Below are 17581 nucleotides of genomic sequence, written 5' to 3' on the forward strand. Positions count from 1 at the left end.
GAGGGTCCAAACGCCGCGCGGAGCGAGGACCGCACGTCGCCGCAGCTCGGAGCCGGGTGGCGGCGGGTCGCCGGCGGGAGACGCCGCCCGAGCCGATCGGTGGTCGCACCGACCCGGGGGCCCTCGTGTCCCCGGCGCGCCGGGTCCGATCTGCGCGCCGGGACCTGCGCGCCCCCGTCGCTGTCCCGAGGCGCCCGAGGTCCGTGCGGCCGGCGAGCTCGGCCTGCCCGGAGGGGCCGGCGGCGGAGCCTGGGCCTGGGACTCGCGCCCCGACGCGGAGCCGCTGCAGGTAATGGCCGGGCCCCGCGCACCTGTTGCGGCCGCCGCGGCTCAGCGCGCCCCCCGCCGCGTCGGGGTCCCGGGCCCCGAGTGGAGACGCCTGGGGCGAAGGCGGCCTCCCCGCCGCTGCCCCCGGAGTCCGAGCCCGGCCCGGCCCGGCGGGAGGAGCCGGCCTGCACCCCGCCCTGCCGGCAGGGGGACCCCTCGGCGGCCGGGGCGTCGCCAGCCTGGGAGGGAGTCTCGTGCCACCTTCCCGGGCAGCACCGCGCCCATCGGAGCCCCCGTCGCCCCGGGCCAGGCCGGTCCGGACCCCGCGGCAGGAGGGCCTGGCCGGCTGCGCTGTCCCCGGTGTCACATTTCGCCGCGGCCGCCGGGCTTTCCGGTTGGGTGAGTTTTCGTGTCTGTGAAGGACCAGCCCCCGTGGTCAGCAGCGGGCGTGGGGCCGAGGCCAGCAGGTCCCAGGCCGGCTTCCCTGGGACGGACCCTGACGCCCAGGTCGCGCCTGGAGGAAGCGGGGAGGCGGAGGCGCACGGGGACCTGCCTGGCAGGTTGTGAAAATGCAAACAATCAGAGAGCCTGGGGGTTGGGGGGGGCGGGGGGCGGCGAACGGCCAGGAGGGCGGAGAAAACGGAGAGAGTGCGGAGCGGCCAGGTCGGGGGTCCAGCCCCGGGAGGGGGCCTCCCCCGCTCGGCCTGCACTTGAGGGTCCAGGAGGAGCCGTTTCTGGGTCAGGACGGGATGACTCATCCTTTGCCAGTAGAGCTTCCCGCCCCACGGAGGACAGGGCACCGCGAGGATCACTTCCCTCCTGGGGATCTTCAGAGTGGACCCACTCTGACGGACAGGACATGGGTTATGTCCCCCGAAGGGCTCCCCCTCGGACCGCATGCAGACCTCCCAGAGGAGCTGTCACAGCAGAAGCTCCATGTGTTGGTATGGACAGGCGGGTGATGTCCGCAGAATCCACACTCACCGGCCAAAACCTTAAAGCAGCAGGAACTGCTTCTGAAACGGAAAGACGGTGCATTGTACACAGAATGTGTCTGAGATCAACAGTAGATCCCAAGCACATGTTTTCAAACCAACAGCAACATCATGAATCGGTCTTTTCATCCCAGAAACAGTGATGCTCGTTAGTAACGTGGTCATCAGACATGACCAGCTACTGATAAAGCCTGGCATTTAGTAACCCGAAAAGGGCTACATTTCCCCCAACAGCACAGGATTAGGCAAACGCCCGTTTAAAAAGAAGACACAAAAAAAGAAAGAAAGAAACAACGTTGCAGATCTCCAGGCCACAGCAGTGAGCTGGGCGGTGTGGCCTGGCCGCAGGTTTGACGTTGGGAGAAGGAGTTGTGACGTGAAGCCCTTCACAGGGGCGGGGAGCACTTGCTCGGTAGCTTTGAGGTTGACATGGCGTGGAAATAGTCTAGGTCAGTGGTCGGCAAACTCATTAGTCAACAGAGCCAAATATCTCAGTACAACGACTGAAATTTCTTTTGAGAGCCAAATTTTTTAAACTTAAACTATACAGGTAGGTACATTGTTATTAACTTCATTAGGGTACGCCTAAGCTGGCCTTCGCTAAAACCGTCCTCAGTCTGATGGAGGTACGTTCGCTGAGGTCGACCCCTTCCAACTCTCCCATCCACACTCGTCTTGTGTACTTGTTTTGTCCATCTCCTTTCCGAAAACCGACTTCTGTGCGTGGGCCACGAAGTTTCAATCGCACTGTAGGTGCACGCCCGCACGTGGTATTTTGTGGAAGAGCCACACTCAAGGGGCCAAAGAGCCGCATGTGGCTCGCGAGCCGGGGTTTGCCAACCACTGGTCTAGGTAACAGGTGACCTTGGCAACTGTGAAAAGCAACATTTGAATTTAGGGGATGTGTACCCAGAAGAAATGACTGGCTGGGAGCCAGGAATGGGGTGCGGGTGGAGAGGCCCTCAAAGGTCTGAGGCAGGGACGAGGTTCAGTTTGTGGCTCTCCCTGGGCACCCAGGACAATGCGGTACTCGTACATGTCTGCCGAATGGATGGGAAGAGTGTTAGAGAGCCTGCCGCAGATAACGGACATGCTTGACCGTTGGAGGCACTGGCCTGAGCTCAGAAGGCTGCTGGAGGCCCAGGGGGGGTGAATGGAAAGGTACTGGCTTTCCCTTTGCGGGTTTTCTACATCGTCTTTCCTGATCCTTTTTCACTGGCACCTTCCGGCCGTTACTGGTGGTCACTTGAATAGCAAGTCTTGATTTTTTAAAAAGTCTCCAAGCTCCTGGCCGGATAGAGCAGTGACCTGACTGCTTACTTGGCTGCCGCTTAAGGAAATGTAACAAACCAAAGCCCATCACAGGGACACCAGGGAAGCGAAGGAGAGACAATGCAGCCGTTCTCTCCTCTGACTCCCTTGGCCGCCTCGGACTCAGAGTAAAGATAACTCTAGCAGCAAATTAACATTGTTTAAGGCAAGTCAGATAATTTCCTTAAAAAAAAAAAAAAAAAAAAGCAAATGAATGTGTTGTTTCCTAGCCTTCCTATCACAAGTAGGAGTTTTCACTTGTTGTTGGATTTTTATATTCTGTTTTGTTCTGTTTTTTACCAGAGTGAGGGTGCTATTTGTCTTTCTTGCTACTTTCTGAAACACATGCGTTCATTCAAATGTTGAAAGCCATTACATTTCCACTTTTGCTGTGTTTTCTTCGTACCCATCTCTCCACCCTTTATTCGGGGAGTGTGTAATGGGCTGCAGGACCACGCTGCCCACCCTTCCGGGAAGTCCTCCAGGATCAGGCGAATGCCCACTGAAAGCACCTCTCCCCTCCCGGGGCACAGTGCGGCCCTAGCTCTGTAGAGTTTTCCCTCATTTTCTGTGGGTGGGTCTGTGCCTCTGCTGAAGCACTGTAGGAGCTAAGCCCATGAGTTAGGCTTCTCCGTATCCTTCCCGCTCATGGCGGGTTTCCAGCGTGTACCTGGTCATTTAAGGAAGATGATGATGGAAAGAGGACACGCCTTGGTCGGGGATGATTTAATTAATTGCCAGCTCTGCCACCGTGGGAAAGTCGGGAGCTCCTGCTCCTCATTGCTAACTGGGGATAATAAAACCTGCAGTGGTTTCTGACAGTCGCGTGAGAAGCAAAATAAATGCATGTGAGTAAAGATATGGATGGAAACGTGGTTCATTGAAGAACTTACATGTAACGGTTGGAACTGGCTCAGGCATCAGTAAGCGTTTACTGAGCACCCGCACTGTGTTGGGGCGTCCTGGGGGCTGGGGTTGGGACTCAAGGGACTAGGAAAGCCACATGGAGGTGGGCGGGCAGGGGGCCTCCTGGGCAGAGGGCGGCCTGGGCAAAGGCCCGGAGGCCAGTCTCTGCAGGAGCTCAGTGTGGCTGGAGCTTCCACTGGACTCACCCCTTGCTCAGCTGTCTCACTAGGCTGTATGAATGAGCCGCATCGATACCTAGCACACTTTATTAACTGCTTTTACTCAAATGGCAGTTTTTAGGATATTACTCAGAGTCACCAAAATCACATTGAAAAGCGCTGAGTGGGACCAGTCTGTTGAAATCCTGATAAAACGCTTGATTTGGAAACTCCCATGGAGGGCGCCGTATGATACACGCGCGTTGGCTGAGCTTGGGAAGTCTCTCTGTAATACGTCTAAACATTGTGAATTATAGAATCTAGGATTCTTTAAAAAAGTAATTTATTCAAGCTTCATATGGTATGAACCAATAGAGTTAAAAGTGAATTTTTTTGTTTTTTAAATCCAATTAATTTGATTTGCTTACTTAAAAGCAAGACATTGTCAACTTGTTAAAGTCTAGAAATAGGTTTTTAAAATAAAATTCTGAATTTTTACTTTACCTGTTCAAGAAGGGTTTTAAGGAGACACTAGAAATTAAATAGAATATGCTTTTGGGAAGCTCTGAGCCAGTTAAAACAAAGACAAACAAAAAGGCAGCCCCTACAAGTTTAAAGTCCCAGGAATGATAAGCCCTTTGTTTCAATGACAGTAAAACTGAAGTATAACAGGCCTGGGGGATAAAATTTCATATAAATATTTTACTAACTCCATGTAGGTGATTAAACTATATTTTTCAAAGTTTTTAAATGCCTCTCTTTCTATGAAAGAGCTACACATTTCCTCTTTTATGGTATTTCTTCCAAAGCATAGAATGTTCTATCTGGCCCTCAAAGTGTCCGGGGGCGGGGTGGGGGGACAGCTCACTCACTCAGGCCCGGAGGCTCTCCCACGTCTGATGGCTGACGGGGCTGCACCTGGAGCCTCCTTCTTATTCCTTAGGGCTGGGAGCTGGCCCTCCAGCCACTAACCACCCACCTACAGCCACAGCGCCAATACCTGGGGTGCCAATACCTGGGGCGCCGTAAAGCCATTTAGCGACAAATGCCATGAACCGTAGTTTAGGATTTGTTCTTTTGACTTGAGTGTTTTCTTTTTAGTTTCCCTGGTTAAGGTGAAAGGGGCTTGTTCCCGGCCATAGGGCTGCCTGTTACACCCTCCGGTCACTGGGAGCAGCAGGCCCTCCCCCGGCGCGGGGGCTGAGCCACCATGGAGGGGGCGGTGGGGGGGGCGGGTCTGTCCTTTCGTAGGACACGTCTCTCCTTCGTTTAAATGACATGATGTCTTTTGCTGCCTCTTGAATCTGATGTGTTGGGCTAGAGACCCTGGAGCCCCCACAGAGCCTGGGATTCCTGGTGGATTCGACAGCGGAGACCTCGTGGGGAAGCTGGCAGCCTCCGCAGGGAAAAGTGATGACTCACCACTCCCTCCCTGGACTTGTCAACTGGCACAAGCAGATGCCCAGTGGAGTTTTAAAACGGTCTCCTTAAACGAGAAGGAATCTTCACTTAAAGAATAATAACAACAGACCTTCTTGTGGTCGGTGCTGAGGGGGCTCAGCTGACGCCCCATCTCCCTTCTCGGGGCCCGCTCCGCTTGGTGAGGCCTAGGCCCCTGACCGAGCTCACAGCGCCCTCCCGTGGCTTTCCATTCGCTGTGGGTCCATCCGGGCTGCGCCGGGTCAGGCAGGGAGCACCGTCCAGCGGGGAGTCTCTCTCCAAACCCCCAGGACAGGCTGAGAGCTGCTCAGCCTCCCGGCTCAGCGGGCAGAGGAGGTGATGGGCAGCCGCTACCCTCGCAGGAAAGCGGGCACTTTTCCTTGGGACACTGCGGGCCTGACCTGCCTTTCCTGTGTGTTTCCAGGTTTACTGGCGGCACTGAGCGCCGTGCTGAGGGAGCAGCGCCGGGGAGCAGCCAGCGCGGATCCGGTGGAGGGACACCTCGAGGCCTGCACCCGTCCTGGGGGTCAGCCCTCCCCCTGGTGCAGTGGCGACGCGAGAGGCCCTGGGAGAAACCGGGCTGGGATGCCGGCCGCGTGAGCTCCTGCGACAGGATGGAGGAAGAGGAGCTGGAATGTCCAGACTCCTCGTCGGAAAAACGCTATTTCCCGGAATCTCTGGATTCCAGTGATGGCGAGGAGGAGGGCCTCCTGGCCTGTGAGGACCTGGAACTGAACCCTTTCGACGGGCTGCCGTACTCCTCCCGGTACTACAAGCTCCTGCGAGAGAGAGAGGCCCTTCCCATCTGGACGGAAAAGTACTCCTTCATGGAGAACCTGCTCCAGAGTCAGGTGGTGATCGTTTCCGGAGATGCCAAGTGCGGGAAGAGCTCCCAGGTGAGTGGCCCGGCCCCACACGTGTCTTCATGACGACACGGCCCAGCGTCGGCTGCTGTCGTTTGCATCATGACGTGACGTGAGCCAAAAGCCAGGCAGCAGAAATTAAGTTCCCTGGTGCATCCCCACCCCGGCGGACCAGCAGGGATGCTGCGTGGGATTAGTGTGCCGCTAGTCAGGGCGGGAGCAGGTCCATGTCCGTGGCCTCAGCTGCGTGGATTTTAAAGCTGAGCCTGCGGGTTTCAGGGTGTGACTGTCGGGTCTGCACGCCCAGCAGCCAGGATGCCTGGATGGCTTGTTGGTAAAGCTGTGGGGGATCGTGTCTGTGGGGGGCCGGGGCCTCGGGCTGCTCCAGCTGTGGACTCCATGACTGGTGCTGAGTGGGGAGGGGCCTTGGCACGGGCCCCAGGCGGCTGGTGGGAGGCGGCGGGCGTCCTGGAGACTTGCGGGAGGAAGCGTGGCTTTGGGCGCAGGTGTGCCCAGTGCACATGTCGCAGTCCCGGGGTCAGAGGTCCATGGATGAGGTGAGGACCTGCAGAGCAGACGGGAGCGGCCTCCTGTGCGTGTCCCCCGGGGGCAGCGCTGAGCCGTATAGGACATCGCGGCCACTGCTGCTGGGTTCTGGTCTGGACCGAGCCCACCCGAGGACCGGGTCCGACCCTCCGCAATCCAGCAGCCCAGCACCGTGCCTGTCGCCTGGGGTAGGTCGAGCCACTTCACTTTGCTGGCTGAGATGGTGCAGTTTGTAGAATCTCAGGCACTGACGTCAATAAGGCCCTGATGCAGATTAGATCCTGGTCACCAGAGGCCGCTCACCGCTAAAGCACCGGCGGGCCGAGGCCTGGTGATCGCTCTCGGGGGGAGCCGGGGGCCGGGACCCGGTCCTCTTGGCACCCAGGGAGCGAGGGGCTGGGACCCGGTCCTCTTGGCGCCCAGGGAGCGGGGGCCGGGACCTGGTTCTCAGGGCACCCACGCTGTCAGCCTCCCTTGCACCCCGAGGTGGCGAGGTGGCTTCACTGCCCCGGCTGTGACCCCCCTCACGTCCCAGTGGGAAGACGCATGAGGCCGTGGGCTGGGAAGCAGACAGCCATGGGATGCGCTCAGAAGAGCCGAAGCCGTGCTCCCTAGCGGGTTCCTAGCGCGTGTGTAAATGTGGGTGTCTGCTGCCCAAACTCCAAGGAGACCGCTTGGTAAATAGGGTGTTTTCCATGTGATGAAGCGGTAACCTGCTTTTATCACCAAATGACGTTGCTGTGTCACCACAGCAAAGCGGGCGGCCTTGGTGTTTCGTCTGCCCTGGGAAGGTGCAGCCTCCCAGCCTCCTGGTTCCCACCAAGCGGCACCTTCCAGAGACTGTGGGGGGAGGAGGAAGGTGCTATGGGGGCAGAGAGAGTTTCCCCCGAGCAGGCACAGAATCAGGGCTCAGAATGGAGTGCAGCACGACCTTCAAGGTCTTCACTGAGGCAGGGAGCCAGGAGCCCCCGGGTGACGGTCACACCCCAGATGGTCACACCCCAGCGATGGCTGAGTCACTATTGGGAGCCGAGCTTTGAGCTGTGAGGCTCCCACCTCCTCAGGCCCCCGTGACCCAGGCCTCCAGGCTGCGGAGGGGAGTGAAGGGCGGATGTGCTCTCCCCTCTGCCAGCAGCCCTGGCACCCGCTGGGCGGTCCCTGGGTTACTATCTGCCGGCTGTGGCTGAGCTTTCGCGGGGCCAGCAGCCGGTTGTGACTGTCCTGCCTGGATTCGGTCCGTGTCCTGCGCAGTGTGTCATGCGCTCACCTCTGTAGCACAAGCGGCGCTGAGTACATTGCTGATTCATTTTTCACCGGCTGGCACCTTTCTTCAAATGCTGGAACTACGTTTGCACGGTTAGTGGGTGGGTATTTGCAGTTCACGGGAGTCATTCATTTGGAATTACTTATGATTTCTGGTAAAGTTATGTCTTTTTCAAATTACAGTGAGGATTAAAATCTAAGAATTCCATGATGGGCCTAGCAAATATCAAATTATCGACAGCTAAATATTAAAACTTAAATACCTTAAATCTATTTAAAAACACTCTTGGGATGATTTATCTTAAAAACACGGGTAGCAGAGCGTAGCTCACTGGCAGTGTCTTGGGACTAACACACAGTGGACTCGGCCCTTCCACTACCATCATTCTTGCACCAATGAACTTGAGATGATGCAGCGTATTCACCTTTAAATACCAGGCTCATCTGTTTATTTTATCCTGAGCATTTAAATATAAACTCTTTAACTCTGAGTCACTATTTCTCATCTCAATGCTATGCAGTGTTTACTTTGTTAAAACACAAGAGTTGATATGGCAAGGCATGTTTTTTAGGGAGGTTTCCCATAGCCAGAAAGAAAACAGCAGCTCATGCATAGGTTAGTGTTGTGTTTGTTCTTCAGAAATATAGCTGAGGGTAAGAATATATGTGTATTTTGCCTTTTATTTTTACCTGCCTTTTTCATCTGGGAATCGAACGCTAACAGTCCTAACGCCTTCCTGTTCTTTTTCGTTGATTTCTTTGCCGGTGGGAACTCTGGGGTGAACACAGACTGTTCACTCAGGGGTGACTCGCTGGTGGGTGTCCCGGCGGCGCTGACGGCTGGCTCTCCCGCAGGTGCCGCAGTGGTGCGCCGAGTACTGCCTCTCCGTCCACTACCAGCACGGGGGCGTGGTGTGCACGCAGGCGCACAAGCAGCCCGCCGTCCAGCTCGCCCTGCGCGTGGCGGACGAAATGGATGTCAACATTGGCCACGAGGTCGGCTACGTGATCCCGTTTGAGAACTGCTGCACCAGCGAGACGATCCTGAGGTGGGTGGGGTTCCGCCTGCTATGCTGGCGACTGGGCTTGTGTTTCGCAATCACCGGAGCGTGTGCCCTGCATTCCACGTCAAGGTCCAAGCCCGCAGTGGTCCCGACGGCTCTGTCCCCGCCCAGCCTCGTCGGGATTCCTGGTCTAATCTCCCGAGACCCTCAGGGAAGTCACTTGCTGGGTGGCCCCCGACCTCAGTCTGGTCTTCTCAGGCCCCGCCTCCGGGTGGGTCCGCATGGGCTGCCGTGTGCTGGCCAGACACGGGGCCTGGTCACCCGCACCCCCTCTGCTGCTGAGCCGCCCTCTCCAGGCTGGCTAGTCCCCCAGTCCATGCCAGGCCCCCGCCTCCGGGGAGGCTTCCCTGACCTCCCAGTGTCAGCAGAAAACCCGGATGGTTTACCAAACTGGACATCAGCCCCCATCATGGCTGTTTAGCTCCGTGTTTTTCAAACTGTACTTTTCCAAGTCTCCTCATTTACCAGTTTGAGCTAGTAACGTCTGCCTTCGAGATTTATTCTCTTTAAATGAGAAAGGCACTAGCACAGTGCCTGGCACCACGAGGGGATTAATAAGTGTTCGCGCCCTTCCTTTTCTTTCTTGGAAGGGGTCAGCTGAGGACTGTCAGGCCCGGGCCATCCACCCTCCGCCCCCCCCCGCTCGACGACGTGTCAGGAGGACTCCGGGCTCAGCATGTAGTTGACTCACAGCTCAGACTTACTGTGTGAAAGCGCACTACGCAGTCAGCGAGGGAGATGGCACGGGGTGGAGTCCACGGGAACCCAGGCGCACTAGCGCCGAGGGCAGAGTCTTTAACTGGGCTCCAGAGATGCTCTTGGGGGCCTGTGACCGTCTGTAAACGTTTAAAGTTTGCTCATGTGCATTTTGCGGTTGTGAAGGCCTGTGGACTTTTCCGACGTGAAGGACTCTCGGCCCAGTAAAGGCTCAGAACTCCTGGTAATAGCGCGGGACACAGGCGCGGCATTTCGTGGTCCTGGGAGCTGGGTCCGAGTCCTCGCGCGAGGACGCTAGCTGCATGTCCCTCCTGCAGGTACTGCACTGATGACATGCTGCAGCGGGAGATGATGTCCAGCCCCTTCCTGGCCAGCTACGGCGTCATCGTCCTGGACGACATCCAGGAGAGAAGCATTGCCACCGACGTGCTGCTCGGGCTTCTCAAAGGCGTCTTGCTGGCGAGGCCGGAGCTGAAGCTGGTCATTAACACCCCGCCCCTGCTGCTCAGCAAGCTCAGCGCTCACTACGGCGACGTGCTGCTGGTGGAGGTGCCGAGCAGGCGCCCCGTGGAGGTGGTGCACCGCAGCGGGGCTCCGGAGGCGGCTCTGGAGTCTGTTTTGCGCCTCATCCTGGAAATTCACCACTCGGGCGAGAAGGGCGACATTGTCGTCTTCCTGGCCTGTGAACAAGTAAGTAACAAAATCTAACCCAACAGAGGAACGCGGTTCCGCCCTGGAAACCTTTCAACCTCGCGGGATGCTTTCAATGACTAACATACAGGGTTCAGTTTGCTACTGAGTAAATATTTGGTTCCTCAGTTTTTGCACTTTGGGAGAAAGGTAGACAGGTAAATAAGACCACGCGGAAAAGGAATGTTTCCACAACCAGGTGCTGCTCTGGGGTGAGGCCTCGTCCCAACCCATCGGAACATCCCGGAGCTGGTTCCCTCCCCAGCTCGGCCACGTGGGCGCCCGAGGGCAGCGCCGGTGCCGCGCCCACTCAGATCACTCTTGCTGCCTCCCCACCATCGGGAGCGTTTGTTGGAGATGCGATGAGGAACATAAGCTAAGTATGTGGCACGGGGCCAATAAACAAGCAAGCAAACGAGGCCCCACAAACGTTCCTACGCTAGCCAGTGGGGTGTCGGCGGAGGGATCATGTACAGCCCGCCCAGGGGCTGTCTCCTGACGCCAGGCACCTGGTCTGAAAAGATGGAGAAGAATCTTACCTTGGATTCTTCAAAACGTCTTTGGAAAAGAGCGACTGGGAACGTGTGACAGCCTGTCGCTGCTTTCAGTCGCGTGCCGTTTGGGGACACCCGTCCGTGCTGCAGCTGCCCTGGGGCCTCCCCTCCGCTGCCCTGGGGCTTCCCCTCCGCTGCCCTGACTCTCAGCCTCCAGTCTCCAGAAAGAGACCTTCCATCCTGGGGCTGGTTTCCGGGCCTTGCTCCTACCACCCTCACTCCGAAAGCCCCGGTTTAGACTGTGACCACGATGTCGCGACCCCGTGACTGAGCAGAAACCCAGAAGGAACTGATCGAGGGGCTGAGCCACCGCTGAAGAGACCTCAGCTCCCGCCGGGGCTCCCCACGCGGCCACCTGCTTCCAGAAGCGCCCCCAGACCTGCTTCTCTGCCGACGTGTGGAGCCCAGGATGCTGGTCCCGCCGGGACACCAGTTCCCTCAGCTGAGACCGTCTGTCCCGTGAGGACAGTGACTCAGAGTCTCAAGTCCATGGTGACTAGAGTGTCTGTCAGCTCGCTGTGTGGCGACAGCTTCCTCAGTAACAACTCCTCACCCACGTCAGGGCTTATTATGACCATGTCTCCTCGAGTGGGCGCTCCTGGGTGTGGGTCTCCCGAGTCCACCTGAGCTGTCACCAGTGGCCTCGAGCAGGTGCCAGCTTACCCAGCAGGCAGTGGCAGTGGTAGAACCCGGGGCTCAGAGAGCTGGGTCACCCCCACATCACACCGCGAGCCTGGTCTACCGAGGAGTCCAGTCCTGCGGAGCCTTAGCGTCTTGACGGTGACGGTCGGGTGAAGGCTGCAGGCGGATCTGCATCTGCGCCTGACATGAGGGTGCACCCAGTGGGCAGGACGGCCTCACCCCTCGCCCCAGCGTCCCCGTCGCCACCTGGCTCTCGAGCAAGAACACAGATCAGCATCCCGACGGGACTGTCCTTCCCACTTGTGTCGGGAACTCCTCTCCTGTGGTCTCGGGAGTCACGTCCCCGTCCTCCTGGGAGCTTGCTTGGTTTCTAGGTGAAACTTAAAATCTGCCGTAACAGTAAATGCCACGGAAACCAGAGGCAGGCAGAAACGCACCAAGTGCCACTTCAGACCGAGTCCTCCGGCCTTTCGGGGCGGAGCACTCACCCCACGCCCTGCGTGTTGACAGCACGCAGCTCCTCGGCCCCGGCTGTCTGCTAGCCCGCAGAACAGTGCCGTCAGCAGGGAGCACGGGCTGGGGTTCTGGGAATGTCCGCTCAGGCTCCCGGGCGACTCTGAGCTACACAAGAGGCTGTTCAGGTTTTCCCGGGAAGGGCTCCATCGTGGGTTTCCTCCGGGGGCCGGGCTCGTGTGGCTCTTGTTCCGTGGCTTTGCAGGTAATTCTGGGAAAGCCCCACAGAGGTAAATGCACTGTACACCGAGGAAGAGAGAAATGACTAAACAAGCCAGCTGCAGCACAAAATGCATATTTTAAGCCTATTTTTCAAATTCGGAAGGTTCTGACCGCAGAGCCCTGTGCCAGCTGAGCGTGAGGAGTCTGGCCCACCTGCAGCACCTGCTGCTGGGCGGTTGTTCCCTTGGGCAGGTCCTTCTGTTCTTCCCTCCCCCCATTTGGAACAAACTCACCATCAGAACCCACCTGCAGCCAGAAAGGTTAAGCCACTAGAAGCCAATAGAGAACTACGGCTCTTGTGAAGTCTAGGGGGTGAGACTCATTTCCAGAATGACCTGGGAGAGCCGTGACGGTAGGGTGTTTGTGCGCTGCGATTGGGAATCTGGAGACTGTAACTCCTGGTTCCTGGTTCTGCCGCCAGGAAAGCAGTGATGCATCGTCACTGATGTGAGAATAAGTTTTGTTTAGCTGCCACTGCTAATGGAGATGAGAACTGCATCAGGCTAGGAAATTAGGATGAGCCCTGGCCGGTTGGGCTCAGTACATGGAGCATCGACCTGTAGACTAAAGGGTCCCGGGTTCAATTTCATTCAAGGGCATATACCTGGTTGCAGGCTCCTCCCCGGGCCCCTGCGCAGGAGGCAACCAATCAAAGTGTTTCTCTCACATCGATATTTCTGTCTTTCCTTCTCTCTTCCACTCTCTCGATAACAAAAAAATCAATGGAAAAATATCCTCGGGTGAAGTTTAAGAACAAAAATAGGATGAATGCATAGAGGCAAAGATAGTATATCTCCAGAGGAAAACAATCTTGCACTGAAAGCAATGAAACTGTAAATTTCCTTCCCCAAAGAAACGTTCTCATCCCTCACGTCCTCCTTACACTTGATGGCGCCACAGACACGGTTCCTTCCTGTGGACACGGCGGCTTCTGCCTACAGTGGTGTTAATGGGCCTCGGTGGTGACGCTGTCTGTGATGTGCCACGTACTCATGGGTGCTGTCACCTCTGCCCGTTAGGATATTGAAAAAGCCTACGAAACCGTCTGTCGAGAAGGCTGTCACCCTGACGCAGACCACGGCGAGCTGGTGGTGGTGCCTTTGTACCCGAGAGAGAAGTGTGCACTGTTCAAGCCAAACGACGAGACAGAGAGAAGCTGCCCAGCCCCTCAGCGGCGAGTGGTGCTGACCGCCAGCCCCGGGGAGGCGCTGATCGGGAGCAGCTCGGTCCGCTTTGTCATCGACGTGGGTGTGGAGAGGAGGAAGGTAACTCTTACCAAACAGCTGGGGAGCGTCGAGAGTGAGTTTCTTGGGTTCCTGTTCTGGGCCAGACAGTGAGGGTGAAGGCTGAGGGGTGCTGTGCTCGCTCCAGGGCAGGGAGTGACCGCTGCCCTTCGTGGCCCCGTGTGGTCTGGACACAATAAAGGGGTGGAGGCGGCAGAGGCAGCGCCGTGAGGGAGGACACAGCTACGGAGCACCAGGTGGGGGTCCTGGTCAGCAGTTTTTCTTTAGCAAATTGCTGCCTCCTGAACAGTCAGTGCTACTCGGTGTTTCTGGTAAACCCTTTATCAGAGTCATTAGCATCTTCCCTCAAAGAACTTACTAAAAGTCAGTTTCAAGTGCACTGGTGCTGGTTTTAACAGATTTTCGCTTATAACTACATAATAAAATTCCACCTAAAATGTTAAAGAATGTATTATTTTCTATAGCTGCCTTTAAAGAAAAAAAATTAGTGAAAGTGGAATAGGACAGCTCACTCTCAAAGCTGGGACTTAAGTCCTGGCATTTCAAACGGAACAGGACCTTCCTGAGCACTGACCCACTGAGCGTGTGGCCCTCACCTCCAGAAAACCGCGCCTTAGGGAGGTTCCGGGACAGGGTGCTTGATAATGAATCAGCCCCACCAGGGACGCCAGGGTCACTCCTTAAGCCCCCCGAAGAGCAACACTGGTGGTGCCATCACAGTCCCCCTGGAGCTGGCAGGATGGACGAGGTCGGGGCACGTATGCAGGGAGACGGGAGCTCGGGCTGTTTGCACAGAACCTTGACGGGGCAGCACAGCCAGGTGACAGTGCTCCGCGTGGCACAGCCAGGTGACAGTGCTCGCGAAGGGTGGCACCAGTATCTCGGCGATGCCTGAGGCCCACACTGTGGGAAGCAGACAGCCTTTAAGTCCACCGACCCGCGTGCTTGGTGCTTCCATCTCGAGACAAGCAGAGCACCGTGGACGTGTGGACGGGCCTGTGGCAGAGCCTCCACGGGAATGGCGCTGAGGGTGCTGTCTCTGCCCACAGGTGTACAACCCGCGCATCCGGGCCAGCTCGCGGGTCAGGCAGCCCATCAGCCAAAGCCAAGCGGAGGCGCGCAAGCAGATCCTCAGCTCCTCAGGTAACGCTGCGGGCGTCACCCGACTCCCGGGCACCCCGGCCACGGCCACGGCCACAGCAGGCGAGCACTTCCCTTGTTTCTCCCAGGAAAGCTGTTCTGTCTGTACTCGGAGGAGTTTGCCTCCAAGGACATGCGGCCGCTGAAGCCGGCGGAAGTGCAGGCGGCCAACCTGACGAGCATGGTGCTCTTCCTGAAGCGCATCGCCATCGCGGGCCTGGGCCACTGCGACCTCCTCAACACACCAGGTAGCGCGCGCGCCGGGCGGGTGGCGGGGGCGGGGCCTTAGCTGACGGCGGGCATCGTGTTGGGGATACAGATGTGTGGTCACGAGGGGAGAAGAAAAGCGGGAATCGTAGTGTCGCGATTTGGAAAAGCAAACAGCGCGCCATCACCATCAGAATTCCGTTCTCGGTGGCCCCCCTGTGAGACAGCTGGTCACCAGGGACAGAGGGGCAGGGAGAATTTACTGTCTCCTGACTACGCACGTGTATGCTGCTGCGCTGGGGAGCAGAGCTGTGGGCTGACCTGACTCACTGCTCTGGAAGGGACACCGCGATGCTCGCAGCTGCCGCCCGTGTCCCGCTGATGAATGAAACCCGCAGGTCAGCACGCCGGTCCCCTTTTCAGGGTCCATGAGCCGTGAGGAAAGGATCCGGCATCACGGGGCCGCAGGCTGTTAAGCGAGCTTAGATCCTGATGCAGATCTCTTTAAAATACAAACTGGCCGTTTCCCTTCCCTAGTCCTGAGGGCTGACCTCCAGCCTGAGTGACGGTCACTGCTGACCGGGGTCAGGGAGCTCAGGCCAGCTGGCCCTGCATGAGAGGGACTCAGAGATGTGGTACATCACAGGCAATGTCACCACTTCGAGTCCAATTAACACAACTATAGGCAGAAGCCGCAGTGTCCACCTAGAGCAGCGGTTCTCAACCTGTGGGTCGCGACCCCTTTGGCGGTCAAACGACCCTTTCACAGGGGTCGCCTAAGACCATCCTGCAGATCAGATATTTACATGACGATTCATAACAGTAGCAACATTACAATTATGAAGTAGCAACGAAAATAATTTTATGGTTGGGTCACAACATGAGGAACTGTATTAAAGGGCCAGAAGGTTGAGAACCACTGGCCTAGAGAGACTCGGATGAGCCTGCCCAGCCTGTCCTGTGTGGGCATCGGGCACGGGCCCTCTGGTCCTCTGGGTGGCTGTGAGGCCTGCAGTAGTTTCTCACGTGTACTGCTGACCATAGAGGGGACGCCTGTAGATCCCCCAGGTCCTCTGTACAGCTGTCTCCTTGCACCAGACCAGTGGGCTCTGACCACCGCAGGCTCCTCAAACCCATAGCACTATCCCCACAGCTCAGGGTCTGCAGCTCCATCCGGCTTCCCTCCCTGCACCACAGCCTGAAACTTTAAGGCAGTAGCTGGGCAGTCACGTGGCTCATGTCGTTGGTGTCCCCGCTCAGGAGTCCGCCCTTCATCGCCTGGTGTTCTCTGTCTTGGAAATGCTGAGTCATGTTTGTTCACTACGGGAGGGCCATCCCGGCCTGTCCCTCCGCCTCAGGGTGAGGCTGACTGCTCTCTCCCCAGCCCCCGAGAGCCTGATGCAGGCCCTGGAGGACCTGGACTACCTGGCGGCGCTGGACAACGACGGGAACCTGTCGGAGTTTGGCATCATCATGTCCGAGTTCCCCCTGGACCCACAACTCTCCAAGTCAATCCTCGCGTCCTGCGAGTTTGACTGTGTAGACGAGATGCTGACCATCGCTGCCATGGTAACAGGTACCCAGGACTCTTGTTTTGTGAATCTGCATGGCTAGAGCTTTAGATGAGATCAGGTTGAAGTGATAATATTTTAATAGATGGAAAGGTAGAAAATTATAACAATTATCTTAGTATGAAAAAGCCTAAATCATAGCTAGTGAATTTCTTAATCTGACAGGTGAAAGCACACCAGATTAGCTTTTGCTGAAGTCAGCGCAGATCAAGAAAAATTTGAAGAAATGTGTCACTAGACATGTTCTGCCCACATGATGATGTGTGTGCGTGGCTTTACTTCCCGCACCTCTGTCCCTTGGTCTGTGTGCTTGAAGTTATGCTTTAAAGGCAGACAGACCGAAGGCTGTGCGGCACGAGAACCTGGGTTCTAATCCTGCGCCTGCACCGCCCTGGGAGCGCCCGCCCCCACGCCCGCTGCAGCACAGCCTTGTGACCAGCAGACTAAGAAAGACAAACAGAAACAAGGAGACACACACATGACAACCCCCCGTGAGCCCCTTTGGTGCCCGAGTAAAAGGGAAAACTAGTCAGTCAGAGTAAGACTGACAGCTACAAGCCCGAGAGCTGTGCTACCGAAATGTCTCCTCACTGCTGCCCTGGCCCCTTTTGTCTTCGAGCTCCCAGCTGCTTCTCACATCTGCCGCGTGGAGCGGAGGAGGCTGCCCTGACTTGTTGGAAGACATTTCTACATCCCGAAGGCGATCACTTTACCCTCATCAATGTTTACAAGGCCTACCAGGACGCAGCTCTGAGCTCCGCCAGCGAGCGTAAGTGGTGCTTGATTCTCAGGGTCACCCGCGGAGCCCCCTTCCTTCCCCCAGGAAGCTGAGTAACTGGTCAAACACCCTCTCTGGGCCTGGTCACGGCGGTGGAATGGGCTTGAGGCCCTCAGTGCACCGTAGGTCTCTGCCGAGCAGAGAAACTCACTCCTGCTCCCAGAGCTCTGGCAACTGCGGGCTGTGGGGCGCAGGCGGGCCGGGACTGGAACCCAGCGTTCAGCTCGGCCGCGTTCAGAGGGAGCTGCTGGGGGCAGGATGACACCGGGAGACTTGCACAGCTCCTGCCTCTCGGATTTTTGGGGAGAAAACAAGGACGTGCCATCTCTTGGTGCCCTGGGTCACAGCTGTGCTCACTGCTGTCCACAGCTGGCACATCCCTGCTGGATGGAGAGGCTATGGGGCAAAAGCAAAGCAAACCCCCTCCAGATAACAGTGGAGGACAGGCCGGTGCTGAGATGCTGGGGAGAACAGGGCTGGAGCTTGGCAG

The 17581-nt window shown here is 57.2% G+C and overlaps 1 protein-coding gene across 1 annotated transcript in view; it reads left to right on the forward strand.

Annotated features, from left to right (window-relative positions):
- DHX32 (DEAH-box helicase 32 (putative)) overlaps window positions 1–17581 on the forward strand; it is a 20710-nt gene continuing 3129 nt past the window's right edge. The window contains exons 1-9 of the mRNA XM_081104754.1: window positions 1–289; window positions 5502–5973; window positions 8605–8798; window positions 9848–10220; window positions 13171–13416; window positions 14445–14538; window positions 14625–14783; window positions 16127–16318; window positions 16933–17082. Coding sequence (XP_080960880.1) covers window positions 5692–5973; window positions 8605–8798; window positions 9848–10220; window positions 13171–13416; window positions 14445–14538; window positions 14625–14783; window positions 16127–16318; window positions 16933–17082 — 1690 coding nt within the window. The 5' untranslated portion in view covers window positions 1–289; window positions 5502–5691. The remainder of the gene's footprint in view (window positions 290–5501; window positions 5974–8604; window positions 8799–9847; window positions 10221–13170; window positions 13417–14444; window positions 14539–14624; window positions 14784–16126; window positions 16319–16932; window positions 17083–17581) is intronic.

The sequence above is a fragment of the Myotis nattereri genome (genome assembly GCF_964212035.1).
Source record: "Myotis nattereri genome assembly, chromosome: 13".
Taxonomy (NCBI): Eukaryota; Metazoa; Chordata; class Mammalia; order Chiroptera; family Vespertilionidae; genus Myotis; species Myotis nattereri.